The following is a 22,001-nucleotide window of genomic DNA, read 5'->3' as shown; positions in this document are numbered from 1 at the left end:
TGCCTCCCAGGACAAAATCGCAACCACTCAGCATGACCCATGTGGCCCTTAAGCCCGTCCAGCCTCACCGCCTGCTTTCTCCTTTCACACTCTTTGCTCCAGGACTATGGATCTAGTTACTTGCTGCTTGGGGTGCCCCTTATGCCCCTCTACTTGGTCCATTCATTTCCTGTGCCTGGACTGTTCTCCCTACTTCTTGTCATGTGCGAATTTCTACTGTAAGCCTTGGCTTCAGGTCACCCTTCTATGCAGCCATTCCTACCTCCCTGAGGAAAGAGTTCTCTTTCCTGTGTCTTGTCTTTGTATATTATATGTAATTCTATAACCATAACTACCACATTTTATTTCCTATTCCTTTCCTGGAGTTGAACAGAGGTAAGACCTTTAAAAACTGGACAATTTTAAGTTTTATAAAATTTGTTTAAAATTCCTCAAAATCCCACCACCCTAACACAAGTATTTAGTTTTGTGTATTTTCTTCCAGTTTTTCTTCACCCATAAACGTAATGATCACATAACTAGAACATCTAGTGTAATATTATGTTTTTTCCCCAAATTTGTTTAAAATACTTTTAAATGTTTCTGTATCATGTTCATAATTATTTTAAGGGTTTCACAATAATCTATTAAATTAAGGAACCATGGTTATGTAATCTTTTCCCATTTTTGAACATTCAAGGTTTTCTAATTTCTTTTTATAGATATCATTAAATAACAACCTTTTTCTTTTTTGATAATGCTGAGTTATCTACAGAAAAGAATGTGCTTATATTTAACCTCACAGAAATATTACAATTCAGCAATGCCATATGTCTACATTTCTTGTTTGATTTTTAAATATGTTTTAATATAACTGAAATTTAGATAAATTTTATTTTTACAGTATTATGGCATTTTCATACTCTTATATATTCATGTATGAAAAAAGTTGGCTTTTTGATACATAGTTGGCTAATCACTATAACAAATTAATTTGCTAAATTGGAATAATTATAGTTTGTTTACTGAGCTTATTGTACTTTTCAACTTATCTACTCAGAAGGAAGAATCCATTTGTACTCTTGCCTTGTAGTAAAGTACATAATAATACCCAAACTCCCCATTTTCTTACTCTATATTGCATAGACATTTTCTAATATTTAATAATTGGATACTAGCTCTAAATAGGTACATAAATTAGTGCTTTAAAAATTTCTCTTAAGTTAAACATTGCATGTCCTCATTCATATGTGGAAGCTAAAAAAGGTTGATCTCCTAGGCGTGAAAAGTAGGACAGAGGATACTAGAGGCTGGGAACAGTAGAGAGAAGTGGGGACAAGAGAGATTTGTTAAAGAATGCAAAATTATAGCTAGACAGGAGGAATAAGCTCTAGTCTTCTATAACACTGTAGGGTGTTATAAGAATAATACATAGTTATTTATATATAAATTTATATACAAATAAGAATAATATATAGTTCAGATAGCTAGAAGGAGGATATTGAATACTTCCAACACAAAGAAATAATAAATATTTGAGATGATGGATATGTATCAAAACATCACTATGTACCCCAAGAATATGTACAATTATTACACGTCAATTTAAACAATATTAATTAGGGCTATAACAGCTGCGTTGGAGGTACATCTTTGAGGTTCCGTTAAATGAGAAAATTAAGATACAGAAAAGTGTGTTGAATATACCATTTAATAAAGCATGCAGTTTTCCCCCCACAAAGTCTCTCTCTGGATATATATAAACATACATATACAACCACACACATATTTACTCCTGATGGTCAATAAAATGCACATATGATGTTGAATTATATACACAGAAAGTGAAAATATAAATATTCTTTGGACATTTGCTCTATCTCTCTATGTCTATTAATTCTTTGAAGATAGAGATTAATTCTTCTATTCATTTTGTGATTCCATAGTGTACAGTAAAGACTACATAATAAAAGTTCTAAGTGATGACAGCACTAAATTGTATCAACATTCACTTTTCCATATGTCCTCTCTCTTTCCTATTTAATAAAAAAAAAAACTCCAAAAAGTAAGCAGGGATTGTAGTACAGTGGTTGGAGCTCAGATAGTATCTGTGTATTCTATTGCATAAGAAGGATGTAAAGGTGGATGGGGAAAGAATTAACTTTAACTGAGTGCTTATTATATGTTAGGGACTATTCGCATACCATCACACTTACTTTGCACAGTGACCCTGTAAAGTGAGATTGCTTTCTCTATTTTACAGATTGAGGAAACTAGGGCCCAAAGAGATGTATTTCCTTTCCCAGCATGGTAGTAAAACGGGAAGAGCCATAGGGTTGAACCCAGATCTGTCTGATTCTAAACCTTATTTCTTTTCTCATGTGGTTGATGATGTAGATACAGACCCTATTACCTGCTTTTCTGCCATAACTTTTGTTGAAAGCTACCAGAGAACCTTATTAAAATAATCCATTTCAGAATTGTATGCATTTTAATTGTGCCTAATTGGTTTCCTTCAGTATTATTTTGCTAAGTCTATCCACAGTTTTTCTCATCGTGCTCATTAAGAATGCTCTAATACCTTATTTTTAAATAATATTTAATGTTGTACAGGTGCTGTACCTGTATAACATTATCTCAAAATATTTACATATTTTCAAAAATAGTATTACATTTGAGAAGAATGCTAGGAGTACTTTTGCTAAATTTACTGTTTATTTTACAAAAATTATACATATATCTTTAGTTTCAAGATATAACTATTTTAAATTTTTGAAATCTATACACTACTCTTGAGGAAATGCTTGAATTTTCAAAGACACTATAGGTTACTTTGAAAAGTTGTCTAATTAGATAATGTAATTTTTAAAGATGTCCTATTTTAATGCCCAACATTATTTATAAAGACTATAAACTGACTGAATAAGGAGTTGATTCTCTTTTAAAATGATAAACAAATGTATACTCTTTAGGAGCTGCATTGAAAGTCCTTTGAGGGAACAGAGAAAACAAAAACAATCTCCATAAGGTCTGTTGACATGAGGCAGTTGTAAATTTGGTACCAGATCTGGGCTTAATTCTTTTTTGTTCTTTTATTTATTTTTTGCAGAGATAGGGTCTTGTTATGTTGCCCAGGCTGGTCTCGAGCTCCTGGCCTAAAGTGATCCTCCTCAGCCTCCCAAAGTGCTGGTATTATAGCTGTGAGCCACTGTGCCTGGCCCTAATTCTTTTTTCTCTTGTAATTTTAATTTAAAAGATTTTTATTTTTAACTTTTGTGGGTACATAATAGGTGTATGTATTTATGGGGTTCATTAGATATTTTGATAACAGCATGCAATGTGCAATAACCACATCAGGATAAATGGGGTTTCCATCATCTTAAGCATTTATTCTTTATGTTATAAACAATCCAGTTGTACTCTTTTAGTTATTGTAAAATGTACAATTAGGTTACTATTGACTATGGTCACCCTGTTGTGCTGTCAAATACTAGGTCTTATTCATTCTTTGTTGCTTCATAGACATTCATAACCTCAATGTCTTAATTTATAAAATGAGGATTGTAATTAATATGTCATAGAGTTACTGCGAAATTAAAGAAGACAATATATATCACAGCACTTTATAAATTGTACAGTCCTATACAAATAGGATTTCAATATAATTACAAATTACTTATTATAATTTTCAATATAGCAGGTGATTAACAGACCATCTAAAACAAAGAACGTATGGCTACTATAAATGTTTTATGTGATTCCTTTAGGTCTGAATTTTTGCATTTGTCTTGTATTTATCCAAAAAAGAAATTTTTTTTTGAGTCGGGGTCTTACTCTGTTACCCAGGCTGGAGTGCAGTGGTGTGATCATGGCTCACTGCAGCCCCCACCTCCTGGGCTCAAATGATCCTCCTACCCCAGCCCCCCAAGTAGCTGGGACTACAAGTGTGCACCACCATACCCAGCTAAATTTTGTGTTTATTGTAGAAACTAGGTTTCACCATGTGATCCAGGCTGGTCTCAAACTTGTGGGCTCAGGTGATCCACCCACCTCAGTCTCCCAAAGTGCTGGGATTGGGAGTCACCGTGCCTGGGGCCCAAACACATACTTAATGAGAAAAGATATATTATTTAAATACTATTTAATAAAGGCTTTAAATGCCTTGAGTCATATCATTAGGTACACAGAAATTTTATTGCTCTATTGGTAAGGGGATTGGTTACCTGGAGCAATGTTGTCTGGATTTGGAGGGCTTCGTGGATCTGGGGTGTTGGGAGGAGTCAAGGGGGCTTGCTGCGAACCACCTTCCAAGTTACTTCCATCCACTTTCCCATTCTGCATAGCAATACTGTGCTGTATTTAATCAAAAGTAAACTCTGCTGAAAACTCAAAAATGTAAGCACAATAATAGGAGCTATATATGCAAAACTTCAATTGTATATTTATAATTTAAATGCAATGTCACTTCATTACTTCCTGGGACCTCAATAATTTTTTTCATAGTAAGATGGTTGCGCACTTGAATGAGAAGATTTACTGATATCAGTCTAAGATCTATTTTATGATGACAGTCCACTTAATAATGATTAGAGCTGAAATTGAGACTTACTGTGTGCCAGGCACTGTGTGTAGTGGTTCATACCAATCATTTCATTTTCTATTCAGACCATTCCTATGAGATAAATGTATTTAATTTTTGAATCCTTACTAATCTAATAATGTAGAGCATACTGGCTAAGCATTTGGCCTAGTAAATCTTATCTTCCATTGTATTTATATTCGGGCTTTAATTAGATTTTTTAACGTCTAGAAAGTTTAAAAATCTAACCTGAAATTTCAACAGCAATCATATGTACTCCAAAAAAACACAAAAATCATTTATATTTTAAGTTGCATAGACTTGCAAAAGGAAAAATTTTGGATTTTTAGAAAATAAAATGCTGAAAAAAGACATTTGCCTTTTAAATTTTGATAAATTTGTTTTACTATTACAGGATTTATTCTATGGCAATAATATAGCACCTTAAAAATGTTCAGTTTGCATTTTAAGAAAAAAATAGACATCGTAGTAGGTTATGTCCTCAAAAGTATAGCCAAGTTTTATTCTCATAATAAATCATTGTTTTAATTGCATATAGGAAATATGTGTATTTTAAAAAGAAGCGATTAGGTCAAATCATCTTTTAACTTCAAAAATAAAAATTTAGTAAAAAGCATAGCAATTAGACACTGATTTTGACTCTTTTGTGTGTGACATACAGAAAATCTTTCATTTTTTAATTTCTATATTTGTTTGTAAGATTCTGTGATGAAATATACCTTTACATTTTAACACTTATTTAACTTTATAGCAATTTCAGGATAGAATACAATTTTGTTTTAAAATTTAAATACTTACCATAACTAAAGGCCATAAATTAAGATCCTCATTTAATAAAATTATGAAGGAAATAAAGTTTATCTCCATTTTTATGCTTCACCCACACAGCCCCTCCCCAAGGGCTTTTGCATTCATGTTAATCTCTGCAGCATTCCAAAAAAGCCTACTTTCAAAGCAGTAGTCCAAATTTGAGCCTTTGTTCTTTCGTCTGCTTCATCAAAGCCCACATTTGGACAGGGCAGAAAATGACAATGATAAAATAAAATCTTCATGAATAAATTATACTTATAAAATATTGATAGTCTGATGATATACTAACTTCCCAGGAACATATATATATTTTCAACGAATAGCTTTTGAAACAAAAATACTTAATCTCTATTAGAATTTTAAAAGATCTATTTTGGGAAGGAATTCTCTTAGAGCTGTCTCTGCCTGAGGTTAAAACTTATAGCAAAAATATTACGACTTTAAACATTTTTACAACTTTAAACATCGCATGCCTAATTGCAAACTCATCATCATGTTCACACTTTATTGCATACTGAATAAGCCTAAATCTTTTAGCCTTGCACTGAGACCTGCCTACCTAGTCTCATCAGTTTTTAAAGATGTACCCTAAGCTTAAAACCAAACCACTTATAATTCCCCGATTATCTTGTATGCTTTTCTACCTTTGATCATAGATCAAGATTCCCCCATTATCTTGTATGTTTCTCCACCTTTCTACCTTTGATCTTTGATCATAGGAGTTCCCCTAGCAAGAGGCCCCCTCTCCATCATTACCATGGTCGGCTCTGTCGTGATTTAAAAAACACCCCTTCCCTTATTCTTCCTCCCCTTCCAATAAAAAGTTTTTTGTCTTTCTTCTCGCTGCTCCCGTATCATTTACTATAATTCACCTTTAAAATAATATTTTGTGTCCTGTTTCATTTACTAGCTTGTTAGCTACTTGAGAACAGGGAATTTCATTTTGCCCATATGTCTTTTACAAAGCCTAAGATGGTGCCTTATATAGCATAAGCAGTCAGCGAATATTAGCTGAATTTTTAGTGAATAAATAGCCAAACCCAGCTGATTCTTTTTCACTATGACATTTTTTAAAATGCCATCTTCCTTTTTCACTTTAGTCTTCATGCGCCTGTTATCCTCATTGCTCATACTTTATCATGTCATCATCTACCTTCTGTTCATTTTCCACCAAGCATTTTCCTTCCAGTCAGACCGAATACAAATGCTGGTATGGCATTACTCCAATCTTTAGAAATTGTTCCTAATTGCCTAGTGAATAAAATGCAAACTCTTTTGCTTGGTAATGTAGATGTCATACTCACCTCATAAACATTACCTCTCATTCCTTGCAAACTTCCACAAGCCAGTTCCCCACTACTACCCTCTGCCCTCCTCAGCCCCACAAGCTGTTTCACCTGCTTGGAATGCCCTCCTTTCTGTTCTTTACTAAACCAAATCCTAGGTTTCCTCTAAGACCCATCTTAGAATTTCCGTCTTCTTTCTAACTAACTTAATCTACTGGAAATGTCTCCATATTCTGTATTATCCCAATACTTCAATAAAACCTATGCCACCTTCTCGTGCTCTTTCTTTATTTGTTCCTGTTACCTGGGTTTTGGTATTGCATTTATGTCATTTGGAGTCCCCACCCTATTTATAATCTGGTTGAAGTCTAGTTGGCCACTGATGTGATTTGGATATTTGTCCCCTCTAAATCTCATGCTGAAATTTCATTTCCAGTGTTGGAGTTGGGGCCTAATGGGAGGCGTTTGGTCATGGAGGTGGATTCCTCATGAATGACTTGGTGCCATCCTCGCAGTAATTAGTTCCTATGAGAATTGATTGTTAAAAGGAACTTGGCACCTCCTCCCTCCTCCCTCTTTCTTCCTTCCTCTCTCACCATGTGTTGCCAACTCCCCTTTCCCTTCTGCCATGAGTGGAAGTTTCCGGGGGCCCTTACCAGAAGCAGGTGCTGATGCCATGCTTCTTGTACAGCTCACAGAACCATGAGTCAAATAAACCTCTTTTCTTTATAAAGTACCTGGTCTCAGCTATTACTTTATAACAACATGGATGGACTAAGAAAGGCATTGTGTGTGTGTGTGTGTGTGTGTGTGTGTGTGTGTGTAATATAACATTTTGCATTTTGAACTCAGCTCCTATCTTGAGTGTTGGACTTAATAATTGACTAGGTTAGTATCTTTATGTTTTTACTTCTAAACCTATACTAATTCTTTAAAAAGTATAAAGTTCCTGATTAATTATAAATAAAAAGGCATTTGAGATAAATTTAGGAAGTTTAAATGTATAATGCACAAAGAGTAATGTTTTCTAAGTTCCTAGAATGTGTTCATTAAATGAATTTCACCTAAACTTACAAATAATTCTACCTACATTAATTTCTAGGAATTGGAATACCTTCTGTAACCTCTTCCTGGGGATTAATGATGAGCAGGAAAATCAACTCTTTCTCGTTAGTCATTAATTATCAGGAGACACCCAGTACCTCTACATCATCATTAAGAAAATAAGCAGAGCCTTATAATAGTTAGGTAGTAACCTATATAATTATAAGCTTTACATCATAGCATTCCATCATCTGCAATTCCTTTCAGAAAAGTTGGAAAGACAAATGAAGATATGTCTCTTTTTACATCAGTTAAGTTGACCCTAAAGAAAACAAAACTAGAGCCATATCCTATAGATTATGTAAATTAAAAACACATATAGAAGATGCTTTACATGATTTCTGTTAAAATATCAATAGATATAAAAAGAAGGCTTCTTTGCTCTATGCTTTGTGCCACATACATGGTAGAAGTTATTTTTTGAACAAAGCAAATATATATTTAGAGTTCCAATTATTTAGTGTGGTCTTATTTCAGAATTACTTTTAATAGTATACTTCCCCTTTTCCCAGTAGTATTTAAGATTTCTAGTGATTCAAAAAATATAATATCCTTTTGCAGTAACTTATAAGAAGAGAATTTTAATTATCATGAGGCATTCTTCCATTTTACTTTATTTTTGGTGGCCTATTTTCTTCACCCATCTCCATTTTGCCATTTTGGTTAAAAAATAGTTTATGAACTAGGGCTTCAAAATTGGCTCATGTAGCAAGCAATGTTCATTTCTTTTTAGGAACACATATTTACTATTATTACTGTTTGTGTCATAGAAAGTATATGTAGCTTGAATTTGCCAGTGTCCCTCACCGGTAGAATTCAAAGCTACACTTATTTTTTCTGTTTTTAAAATGGTAGTATTTGAACAAATGGCATTAATTACCGGGAGGTGGTTTATATTTTCATTTATATGAGGTCTTCAACATTATACTAGAATAAGAAATATATAAAGCTGAGTTAAATTATTACTTTGACAACATCTATTGCTCAAGGGAAGCAGTAAAAGTAAAAGCTTGTTCCAGAAAATGTAGTCAGTAAATTAGATTAATGTGGTATAAATCATATAAGGATCATTCAAGAACTAGATTATAAGTAAATAAGAGCTCTCTTATCTTTCAATGTCATTTGGTCTCTCTATCACTAGATGAAGCCTGTATTTATTTATCTTTGAGCTTGCAGCATAGTATCTAGAACATAATAGGCACCCAATAAATATTTGCCAAAAGTATAAATGAATATGAATGGAAATAGACCTTAGTCTAATAATATTTTTGAATTCCTGTCATATTAACCTTTCAAGTTGCAATCTACAGTCTTGACAAAGTAAATGTATCATTGTACAACGTGGCTCACTATCTTCCTTAATGATTTATTGTGCAGGTAATTTTTTGAATTAAGATCGGGCAACACACAGATCATTAAAGACAGAAGGCACCTGAGAGCATTGGAGTGCGTATCTTTATTTTTAAAATGAGGGGGAAAATTCAGAAAGGCAAAAAAAAAAAAAAAAAAAAGGCAACACTTTTTGAGTTAACACTAAATCACATGGCTGGTGGGAGAGCCAGGACCAAACCTTGGTCTCCTGATTCCCAGGCAAGATTTTCCTTTAATTACACCACGAGAGAAATTGGTGCCAAGAACTCTAGAATTCTGACAGCTGAGTATCAATCTTCTTTATTATGGTGTTGCTTAAGTCAAATGAACATACTTCCTTGAATACTACTTTCCTTATTTTGAAAGAAGGGTAAAATTCATCACACTTTAGAGTATGTTATGTAACTCAATAAAATATGACTTTATTGCATACATTATTATTGCTTATTGCTTTGTGTTATTTATCAATATTTATTTATTTATTTCAATAAACCTGTTTGGGGTCATTTTATTTATTCAGCGCCCAGTCTTCTGGGAATAGTGAAAAATTGTCAAGACATGTTCTTATATATATTATGTGTAACCAGAACACATTCGAACACAGGTGTATAAAATTATAACCAATAATTTGAAATACTGGTGGTAAGAGAATATGTTGTGTTCATAGGGACATTTTAAATCTTATTGTACCTTTCTTCAGAATTGTAGTTAAAGCATTATTCCTAGAGATGTAAGTGGAAGTTATAAAAACTGACATTATTCATGTATTCAAATGTCTAAACTTGTAGATGACTTTTCAAAGACTTCCGTAAGCCACCTTATTTTGTACTACTCCATAGAGAGCCTTCTCTATTGTCATTATTGAAAGAATATGATTACATAGACTCCAGCAGATGGGGTAGGGATTATTTTTGACTCATACTTACAAGATAGTTTTGATAAGAGGTTACTGGGCATACTTATAGGGTACATGGACTTCAATTAAAAAATCATTCTTCACAAGTATAAATACTATAGTTGAGTAAGATTTGATGGCTAACTGAATTCACAATTAAAACTAGATTTAATCAATGGATGGCTGAAGAATACTCACAAATATGAAAATAAATTTGTTAAGTGTCCTCTCAACATTTTCTGTTAACAAAAAACATAACAAGGAAAATAGAAATATGGGAAACAAAATTTTGGTGTTTGTGGATGTAGATGGTGGTGTTTGTGGATGTTTCTATAGTGTGTTTTAGTAATTATGATAAAATAAATCAGGGAAATTAGTCTGTTTGCTGTAAAGAAGGGAGCTGTCCATTCAAAACAACTTATTAGTGATGGGAGCTGGTAAGTTTTCAGGCTTAAATTTGTAAGTAAATCTTTCATAGCTCTAGGAAGAAACTCTCAGTAAATAAAACATATTTGTTGAAGTCATCATGATCTTTTCAAATTTAGGACGAATGCACTATTCCTTTTTGATTCTTCACACCAGCCATTTGAATTTTAAAGCCATTTTCCCAAAGCTGGTTGCCTTTCTACTATCAACTTTTTCCTCTACAGTCTCTTTAAATGACAGTTTAAGTGAATGTAATATTAATACAATATGTAAAATGTAGTTTAATTTTTGTTTGTTTATTAGCTTTGAGTTGGGGAAATCTCTGTCCAAAGAGTTATATCCAAACTAGTTTTTGTCATTAGTGAGTACCAGACTTCCCTACACAATGTGGAATAAATGCTTTGAGAGGGCATTGAATGTGTCTGTAGTTCCCAGGCATGTTTCAGTGCCAAGGTTTACTCAGCGAATAAAATGCTTATCCTCGCCTGTGGAGCGCTATGTGCTTTGGAAGTGTTTCCATCTCAAACATGTAACTGGTTGTGATAAGATCATGGAAACTTTTAGTACCATTTCTCTCCACTCCCTCTCCCTCCTCTTAGTGGAACAGACAAGTTCCTCAGTGCCAAATCTACAAGCTTACAATGTCCCTATTGAACTAAAAGCATACTCATATCATACATAATGCTTCTTTTGTTTACCCACCTAAACTATTCATTATGATAAAAAAAAATAGCCTAACAGAATAAATTGAAAGAGAATATATAGAATACTTGCTTCAGAAACTAGTCATACATACAGATTTAGAAATACTGCGCATTCATTTGGATACTACCTGTTCAAGTTATACCTACATTTATTTGTGCTCTAGATTGATACTGGAAATTTTCAAATGTGTATTTGTCAGATCTTCTTTGACGCATCTTAAATAGCCTGGCACCACGGTTACTGAGATGGGATAATTCTTCCAACATGATGTCTCTGGGGATGCTGACCTTTTTGCCCAGGTCCATGCCATCAACATCTGTAAAACAATATTCATATGAGTAAAAATCCCAAGGTAAGCATTTTTAATGCTTTTATAAATTTCTTAATTCTAAAATTCCGCCACTTTCTAATTGCATGATCATAAGTATGTCATTTATTTTCTCTAAACCTCAGTTCCTTCATCTCTAAAGTGGAGCTAATAATACTAATACCTATTGCAAAGCATTAATATGAGAATGAAATAAAAATGCTTCATGTAAAGCATGTAGCCTGGTACCTGGCACATAGTGTGAATTAAAAAGTTAGCTGTAATTACTACTAGTACAATTTAGTCTTTCCATATAGAATGAGCTTGCAAATAGCATGGCTTCATAGTTACATTCATAAACTCTGTTTTGCTCCCCACATTTTTATGTGTCAGCTTTAGCTATCCCCCTACTGAAATGCCTACCCTCCCACTCCACCCCACCCCATTTCCCAGACTCGGTCAAAATACTATTTATTCTGCATCTAGCACTGAGTAACCTCCATAAAGTAGGCAGATGATAAGTATTGAGCGAACTTTTTCCCCAATCCAGCTCAAATGCCATTTATATTAATTTCTTACCTAAAATTTTTATTCATAATTACTCATTCATTCTCTATATTCCCATAACACTGAATCACATATATTTGATTTTGTTTTATTTGTTTTATGGTTTGCATTTTCTTTAGGTTTTACTTTCTGTGTCTCCCATACCTTAAATATATCAGATATTCAGTAAATGACTGTTATTTCCTATTTCTTTTACTAAACAGTTTTTCCAAAATCCAAAAGAGATACAATCTTTCCACTTGCTTCTTTAATCACTAATATATTTCTGTAATACCCACAGAGTCTTTTTGCCACAGTTGACTACCGTTAAATGCATAGGAAGAAAAATTGGGCCATTAGGAAAATAAATAATTATTTCGATTGGGGCAACATTCTTTGATGATATATTAACCATAACAATTAAGCTTTTGGGATAAAACAACAGAATTACTTGTTAAATTTTCTCCCCACTTTTCTTTTGAGAGAAAAATTAGTTTACCTGTTTTGTTTTTACAGGTAAAATTAGAGGAGTCCACTAATTATAAAAGTCACAATATCAAGATTTTTGCTTCTGGGAAGATGAAGTAGATGTGTTTTTTCCTGTAAAGCTATTAAATACAACCTCACATGTTGGACGTTATAAGTAAATAAATAAAAGACTCTGAAAGTGTAAAGAAATAGGCAGACAAGCTAGGGACCCCAGGACCCAAGGAACAACATGGTGATTAATACTCTGGGTGTTCTTTTAGCCCCTAAATCTCAGACTTGAAGCTGAAGATGATGGCAACCCAGAAACACCAAGAGGTCCAGACAGACAAAGCACCAACGAAAGGCTGTTCTCTCCAGCTAAAGGACCAGGAAAGGATCTGCCTCTGCAAGACAGAAAATGTTTAGACAATGGCCGCGCTACTTTAGCCAACCACCACAGAAAACACTTTGACTTCGCTCTCACCCACGTTAAGATCTTGTGGGGAGCCCAGAATTTCACCCTGTGAGGCTGTAACAAGTTTCTCCAATACTCCCACTAGGGTGGTGTCAGAGAGACCGAGTGGGAAGTTAGGACTTTCATTCCTTTTGGCCAGTAACTAGCTCCTTGTCTCCGCAGTCTTAGTGAAGACTACGTGGGAGTCTGAACTCCCGTCCTCTCCCAGCAATAACAAAGAGGCTCCCCTCAAGTTTCAGTGGAGCCAAATAGGGAACCCAGACTTCTACATTCACCTGGCAGTAATGAGTTGGCACTCCTTCTGGAGCAGTGTCAGATAAGAACAGATGAAAAAGAAGGTTTATTTAAAGAGCAAGCATCTCAGAACATAACGTGAAAATGTCCAGGCTTAAATTGAAAATCACTTATATATATTATGAAAATCACTTATCATACAAAGAACTAGAAAAATCTCAAACTGAATGAAAAATTAAAAAAAAAATCAAATGCCAACACTGGGATGACTGAGATATTAAAACTATCTGACAAAGATTTTAAAGTACCCATAATTTAAAACAATGCTTCCAAAAGCAGTTAGGAAACCACTTGAAACAAATTCTTTAAATGGAAAGGTTTTTTTTTTTTGCCAATGACTCCATCAGCAGCAGCAAAAAAAAAAAAAAAAAAAAACAACAAAAAACTTAGTCGAGAAATAAAAGATGTAAAGAACCAAACAAAAATTTTAGAACTCAAAATATAATAACCTGAGTAAAAAGCTCAGTGAATGGGCTCAATAGTAAAATAGAGGGGGCAAATGAGAAAAATCACTTAGCTGTTAGAATAGAATTTCCCCAATAAGACCAACACAGAGAAAAATAGACTTGAAAACAAATGAACGAGGTATTCTTAGGGATTCATGGGACTCTAATAAATGATATACATTCATGTCATTGAAGTTCCAGAAGGAGAGGAAAAATAAGGGGAGGCTGGAAAAGTACTTAAAGAAATCACGGCTGAAAAATGTCCTAAAGTTGACAAGAGATATAAACTTACAGATTCGAGAAGCTAAGAGAACCCTAAACATAATAAACCTGAATAACTCACAACAAGACTTATAATTAAGCTTCTGAAAACTAAAGACAAAGAGAAAATATTGAAAGCCACCAGAGGAAAACAACTTACTTATATAAGGGGAAAATAACTAGAATAATAGTGGATTTCTCATCAGAAACCATGGAGGCCAAAAGGAAGTTGTACCATATTTTTCTAGGTGCTGCAAGAAAAGAATTGTCAACCCAGAATCCCATACCCAGTGAAAAATATCCTGCAAGAAATAAAGGGGAACTTGAGACATCCTCAGATGAAGGAAAACTAAGAGAATTTGTTGCCTGAAACCCTACCCTAAAAGAATGGCTAAATGAAGTTTTTTTAAAACAGAAAGGAAACAATAAAAGAAGGAAGCCTGGAACATCAGAGATAAAGAAGGTATATAGTAAGCAGAAATATAGGTATATACAATAGGCTTCCCTTCTCCTCTTGGGCTTTCTAAATTATATTTTATTGTAGAAGCCAAAATTATAATACTGACTGATGTAAATGTATGTAGAAGAAATACTTAAGACAATTATTTTATAAACAGGAGAGGATAAAAAGACATCAAAGTAGATTTTTTTTTTTTTTGAGACAGAGTCTTATTCTGTCACCCAGGCTGGAGTGCAGTGACCCGATCTTGGCTCACTGCAACCTTCGCCTCCCAGGTTCAAGTGATTCTTCTGCCTCAGCCTCCTGAGTAGCTGGGATTACAAGTGCCTGCCACCACCACACCCAGCCAATTTTTGTATTTTTAGTAGGGACGGGGTTTCTCCACGTTGGCCAGGCTGGTCTCGAACTCCTGACCTCAAGTGATCCGCCCTCCTCGGTCTCCCAAAGTGCTGGGATTACAGGCATGAGCCACCGTGCCTGGCCAAAAGTAGATAAATTTTCTATACTTGCACTGGTAAAATGACAACATCAGTAGACTGTGATAAGTTATGCATATATAATGCAATACTTAGAGCAACTCCTGAAAGCTGTATGAACAGATACATTTGAAAACACTATACCAAAATGAAACTCTGAAGTAATCTCCAGGAAGGCAGAAAAAAAAAAAACAGGAATGTAAAACAGAGATGACAAATAGAAAACTAAAAATAAAATTACATACTTAAGCTCTAAGACATTAATAAATTAAATGTAAATAATCTAAATACATCAATTGATGTCAGATTGGATTAAAGGTGAACCAACTATGGTTTGTTGGACGATGCTGCCTACATGAAACTCACTGCCTATAATAACATTATAAGCAAGTGAAAGTAACAGATTGGAAAAATATATATCAAGCAACATCAACCAAATATTACCTGATATTAATATCAGATAAAATCACAGCAACAAAGATTACCAGAAACAGAGGAGGGCATTATATAATGATTAAAGTGCGAATCCACAAAGATTGCCTAGAAATCCCAAATGTATATGCACCAAAAACAGAGCTATAAAATATTTAAAGTAAAAAAGTAGAACTAAAAGGAGAAATAGACAAATCTACAATTATAGTTGGAAACTTCAATCCCCCCATCTCAGCAGATGATAGAACAACTAGGCAGAAGAGCAGTAAGAATATAAAATTCTACAATATTAGCAACGAATAGGACTTAATTGACATTTATATTTTATTCAACAACAATAGAACACAAATTTCTTTCAAGTGCCAGTGGAATATATATCAAGATAGACCATATCCTGGGTTATAAAATAAACCTCAACAAATTAAAATGGTTAAATTATTCAGATTGTTAGCACTGATCACAATAAAACCGAACTAGAAATTAGTAACAGAATGATAACAGGAAAATCTCCAAACACTTGGAAACTAATCAACATACTTCTAAATAGTTCATGGGACAAAAAGGAAGTCTCAAAGGAAATTAAAAATTCAGTGAACTAAACGAATTTGAAAATACAGCATATCAAAATTTATGGGAAACAGTTAACACAGTGCTGAGAGGAATATTTATAGCACTAAATGCACAGTTAAAAAAGAAAAAAGTATCAAATCAATAAATAAGTGTCTACCCCAAAAAATGTAAAAAAAAAAGATGAACAAAATAAACTCAAAGCAAGCAGAAGGAAAGAAATAGTAAAGATAAGAGCAGAAACCAGTGAAATAAAAAACAGAAAAACAACAGAGAAAATCAATGAAGTATGGAGCTGGTTTTTAAAAGATCAGTAAAATTGATAAATCTCTAGCAAGATTAACATGGAAAATATAGAGAAGACACAAATTAACAATATTAGGAACAAAATCAGAGATATCATTACAGACACTGCAGATAGCAAACAGATAATAAGAATATTAATACTACAAACAATTCTACATATAAATTCACATAAACTTGAGCACTTAGAAAAAATTGACCAGTTCCTCAAAAAGCACAAATTACCTCAGTTCACCCAACATGAAATGAGTACTTGATTAATTATACAACTATTCAGGCAATTCAATTTATAGTCTAAAAATCTCCTCACCCCACAAAAGGCTTCAGACTTAAATCATTTCACTGGAGAATTCTACCAAATATTTAAAGAACAATTATCACCAATGCCACATAATCTCTGCCTCAAAATAGAAGAGAGTTCTTCCTAGTTCATTTCATTAAGGTAATAATACACTGATACCAAAGCCAGAGAAAGACAACACACACAGACAGGCCAGGTGGGATGGCTCACGCCTGTAATCCTAGCAGTTTGGGAGGCCTGAGGCAGGTGTATTGCTTGAGCTCAAGAGTTCAAGACCAGCCTGAGCAACATGGTGAAACCACGTCTCTATCAAACACACACACACACACACACACACACACACACACACACACACACACACAATTTTAGCTGGACATGGTGGTGCGTTGGTCCCAGCTACTTGGGAGGCTGAGGTGGAAGGATCAGTTGAGCCTGGGAGGTGGTTGCAGTGAGCTGAGATCAGGCCACTGCACTCCAACATGGGAGACAGAGTGAGACCCTATCTCAAAAAAAAAAAAAAAAACAGAAAAAAAAAACCACACACGCACACAGAAAAAATTACAAAACAATATCCCATATCCCACATACACATAGAAGCAAAATCCTTAACATATTATTAGCAAATATAATTAAGCAATATATAAAAAGAATTTTATATCATGAGCCAGTGGGGTTTAATCCAGGGAGGCAAGGCTGTTTCACTATTCAAAGATCAATCAATGTAATTCACTATGTTAATAGGCTAAGGAAGAAAAATCACATTACTGTATCTTTGAGATCTAGAGCTAGGCAAAGATTCACCATGTTAATGGGCTAAGGAAGAAAAATCACTTTAGTATATCTTTGGGACCTAGGGCTAGGCAAAGAGTTGCTAAACAACACCAAAATCACGATCCATAAAAGGAATAATTGATAAACTGGACATCATCAAAATGAAAAACTTTTGCTCTGAGACAGACCCTACTAAGAGGATGAAAAGACAAGCTACAGAATGGGAAACAATATTTTCAAAACATGTAACCTTGAAAACAGTCTAGCATAAATACAGAACTATCAAAATTCACTATTAAAAAAGCAAACAATCCAATTAGAATGTGGGCCAAAACATGAAGAGGCATTTCAACTGAAGAAGATATACAGATGGCAAATAAGCATTTGAAAAGATGGTAAACATCATCAGTCACTAGGGAAATGCAAATTAAAACCACACTGATATATCACTATACACCTATCAGAATGTCTTTAATGAAAAATGATGACAGCACCATTTGCTGGTGAGGATGTGGAGAAACTGGGTCACTCATACATAGCTGCTGAAGATATAAAATGGTACAGACACTCTAGAAAACAATTTAATAAATTCTGTTATAAACTGAATGCAGAACTACCCAGCAATACTGGACATTTATCCCAGTGAAATGAAAACTTGTGTTCTTGAAAAATCATATACCCAAATGTTCATAGCATCTTCCTTCTTGATAATCAAAAACTGAAAACAACCCAGATGTACTTCAATGGGTAAACTATTAAAAACGCTGTGGTCCATCCACAGCATGGTATTCAGCAACAAAAGGGAACAAATCATTGAGAACAAGACCCGGGTGAATCTCTAGAGAATTACACTGAATGAAAAAGCCATTCCCAAAAGGTTATATGCTGTATGATTCCATTTGTATATCATTCTTGAAATTACAGAAAAATTATAGAAATGGAGAGCAGAATAGTGATTGGTCAGGGTTTAAGGAGAGATGGGGCCTAGAGAGAAGTGGGTATGGCTATGAAAGGCAACATGAGGGACCCTTATGGGAATGGAAATATTATGTCTCTTGACTGTATCAATGTCAATATTCTGGTTGTGATATTGTACTATAGTTTTGCTCGATGTTACCACTGGGAAAGGGCACATGGGATAGCCCTGTATTATATCTTAACAACTGCAGGTGAAACTATGATTATCTAAAAAAAACTCAAAATAAAAAATTTAATTAAGAGCTATCAAGCCATGAAAAGACATGAAGGACTCTTAAATGTATATTTCTAAGTAAAAGAAGCCAGTCGGAAAAATCTACTTACTGTATGATTCCAGCTATTTGACATTCTGGAAAAGACAAAACTAGAAGGTAGCATAAAGATCAGTAGTTGCCAGGGACTTGGAAGGAGGTAGAGAGAGACGGATGAATAAGTGGAGCACAGAGGATTTTTACGGCCGAGAAACTATCCTGTGTGATGCTGTAATGGCAGATATACGACACTGCATTTGTGAAAGCCCATAGAACTGCGTAACACAAAGAGTGAATCCTAATGTAAACTATGGACTTTAGTTAATGCTATGGTTTGAATGTCTGTCCCTTCCAAAGCTCATGTTGAAATTTAATTGCCAGGCCAGGCGCGGTGGCTCACGCCTATAATCCCAGCACTTTGGGAGGCCCAGGTGGGCAGATCATGAGGTCGGGAGTTCGAGACCAGCCTGGCCAATGTGGTGAAACCACATCTCTACTAAAAATACAAAAATTAGCCATGTGTGGTGGTGTGCACCTGTAATCCCAGCTACTCGGGAGGCTGAAGCAGGAGAATCGCTTGAACCCGGGAGGCAGAGGTTGCAGTGAGCTGAGATCAGGCCACTGCACTCCAGCCTAGGCGACAGAGCAAGACTCCATCTCAAAAAAAAAAAAAAAGAAAAAAGAAAGAAAGAAATTTAATTGCCGTTGTAACAGTATTAAGAGCTCAGACCTTTAAAAGGTAATTAAGTCATGAGTACCCCACCCTCATGGGTGGGATTTGTGACCTTATAAAAAGATGAATTCAGCCCCCTTTTCTCTCTTGTCCTCTGCCATGTGATGACTCAGCAAAAAGACCCTCCCTTGATGCTGGCACCTTGATATTGGACTCCCTGGCCTCTGGAACCATGAATCAATGTCTTTCATTATAAACTACCCAATCTCAGGTATTCTGTTATAGCAGCACAAAATGGAGTGCAACAGTTATCAATATTGGTTCATCAGTTGTTACAAATACACACTGATGCAAGATGCTAATAATAGAGGAAACAGCAGCGGGGAAGAAGTTTATATAGCAACTCATCGTACTTTCTCCCTCACTTTCCTGCAAGTCTAAAACTCTAAAAAATAAAGTCTATTATTAAAATGTTTAAAAATTTTTATACGTCTTCCTAATGCAATGCAGAACAGCTCTGTCTGGCTCTCTAGTATCCCCAAACAAAACAAAACAAAATGCTGCACTTCACAGTCCCCAGGAATGGTAGAAATAGCCTATGGAAAAGGCATAAGAAAAACAGAGCAGAGTGCATGAGGGTATTTTACAACAATTTCCCGGGAGTTGCTCGTCAGCTTTGCTGAGTTCTACAGGGAATATTCACCCTTGCTTATTTGCAAGTGTTTGGAGTCTCTGTCACTATGTGTTTGGACCACGGAAGGATGAGCAAGTTTATTTTTTAGTGTGTCTATGAATATCCCTCAACATACTAGACAATGTGATGGGGATGCGATATTTCAACTTTTTGATTCTGGATTCAAAATAGCAAGTTCCATTTAGATTATAAAAGATAGAAGAGACGTTACGCTCTTGAGGTTATTTATATCCATTGTAACTGTATGGGGAAAATATGTAATGTTCTACTACTGCATATCTGTTTCCAACTCTGCATTTAGTGCTTCCATGGTGGTAGCTTGAATTTGGCCATGGTGGAAGCATTTATACCACAGAAATTTGCAAATTCTACAAATCAAAACATCCCTACTGCTGCCCCATTCAAGAACCAATTGTTAAATATATAATAGCATACTAACGGGCACATCCATCAGTGTCAGGGATATTTTGCATAAACAAATAAAACACACAAACAAAATTTTCCAAGGCTTTCCTTCCCTTCCCTTCCCTTCCCTTCTAATAGTTAAATTTATGATGTCACTGGAGCAAGGGTTTCAGAACCATTTGTGAGTTAAGGAATCTAATGCATGATCTCTCTCATTACTTAAACTTTCAGAGTCAAGAACGCTGTCAGCTGAGCACACAGATTCTAAGTTCAGCTGTTGCCTGCCCTTCACTGCAAACCCTTGCACAGGTTCTTAACGGTGTGTTTAATCTTGATGCTTGATAAATGATATGTTTGATTTAGAATACATATCCTTGCCTTCATGGCTTAGAAGGTTGTCTTTGTGGCATTAGATCATCTGTTAAAAATAAGGCCGGGCATGGTGGTTCATGCCTGTAATCCCAGCACTTTGGGAGGCTGAGGCAGGTGGATCACCTGAGGTCAGGAGTTCGAGATCAGCCCTGCCAACATGGCAAAACCCTGTCTCTACTAAAAAAATACAAAAATTAGCCAAGCGTAGTGGCAGGCACCTGTAATTCCAGCTACTCGGGAGGCTGAGGCAGGAGAATCACTTGAACTCAGGAAGTGGAGGTTGCAGTGAGCGGAGATTGCACCACTGCACTCCAGCATGGGCAACAGAGCAAGACTCCATCTCAAAAAAAAAGAAAGAAAGAAAGAAAGAAAGAAAGAAAGAAAGAAAGAAAGAAAGAAAGAAAGAAAGAAAGAAAGAAAATAATATGGTTAGGTGTACTTTCTTATTGGTGTCATTTATACTGAGAACTTCAGTTAGATGAGTTAATCTAATCCATAGTTTGCAAAGACACTCACTTAGAAATAATTGTAGTACGACAAAAGACCTTTTAAAACTGTTCTACCATGATTGGCAACTGCAATTACTAGAGGGTAGCTAGCTGAAGCTTATTTGCTTTAGGGTGGGCTTATTGATTATCTGCATTTGCACAGAACTCTTCCTCCTGTCCCTGGACAGTTGGCCTATGTAATTGAATAATAGTCCATAAAATATGTTCTTCTATAAAGTAACATGTATGTACATATTACATATAACATGTAAGATCATAGTCCAGACTGTGATTTTGGATAATGCCTTAAAACTCCAATTGATAAAAAGTTCTGTGATAATTATCTCTACATAAAAAAGTTGATTTTGAATACCATCTGTGATTATTTTCTTATTTCATATGTCTCTGTCTTGATTTGAGTTCTAAGGCTATTTTATAAAGTTTTCAAAAATTTGTCATTAATAAAAATATTATTTAAAAACTGTATAAATCTATAAACATTCAAAAAATGACATTACCAATGTATTGAATTATACAAACAGAATAATCTAGTTCTGTTTATAGGATGTATGTCTAAAACATATTTGAGTGAAAAAGCCTTCAAAGAAAGTTAGGATGATGGAATAACATAGCTAGAATTGAACTCTGCAATTTCAACTTCAGTGTAAAATACAATTTAGCCTAGTTCTCTTGTACTCATTTTCTGGAGTGCCTTATTAGGGGTTAGATGCTCAGAAAACTTATGAATTCACAAGATATGACTGCACACCAGTTTTCAAAATAAAACATGCAAACCTTTCTAGCTCTTATTTTTCTTGGGGCTATGAGAATGCTAATGTGAAAATTAAAACAAACCA

At 34.7% G+C, this 22,001-nt stretch overlaps 1 protein-coding gene and 1 long non-coding RNA gene across 2 annotated transcripts in view; one reads left to right on the top strand and one right to left on the bottom strand.

Moving 5' to 3' along the window:
• Window positions 1–22,001, bottom strand: part of MYOZ2 (myozenin 2) — a 51,970-nt gene that overhangs the window by 25,356 nt on the left and 4,613 nt on the right. Inside the window, exons 3-4 of the mRNA XM_014344713.6 lie at window positions 11,323–11,492; window positions 4,203–4,332 (exon numbers count right to left, since the gene is read on the bottom strand). Of these exons, the coding sequence (XP_014200199.1) occupies window positions 4,203–4,332; window positions 11,323–11,492 (300 nt within the window). The remainder of the gene's footprint in view (window positions 1–4,202; window positions 4,333–11,322; window positions 11,493–22,001) is intronic.
• LOC117980045 (uncharacterized) lies at window positions 11,394–21,516 on the top strand. The gene is made up of 2 exons (XR_004671174.3): window positions 11,394–11,528; window positions 12,546–21,516. It is a non-coding gene; the product is annotated as an uncharacterized LOC117980045 (long non-coding RNA).

The sequence above is a fragment of the Pan paniscus genome, chromosome 3 (assembly GCF_029289425.2).
Source record: "Pan paniscus chromosome 3, NHGRI_mPanPan1-v2.0_pri, whole genome shotgun sequence".
Taxonomy (NCBI): Eukaryota; Metazoa; Chordata; class Mammalia; order Primates; family Hominidae; genus Pan; species Pan paniscus.
The sequence above is the reverse complement of the archived record's forward strand: the minus strand, read 5'-3'. Positions and strand labels throughout refer to the sequence as shown.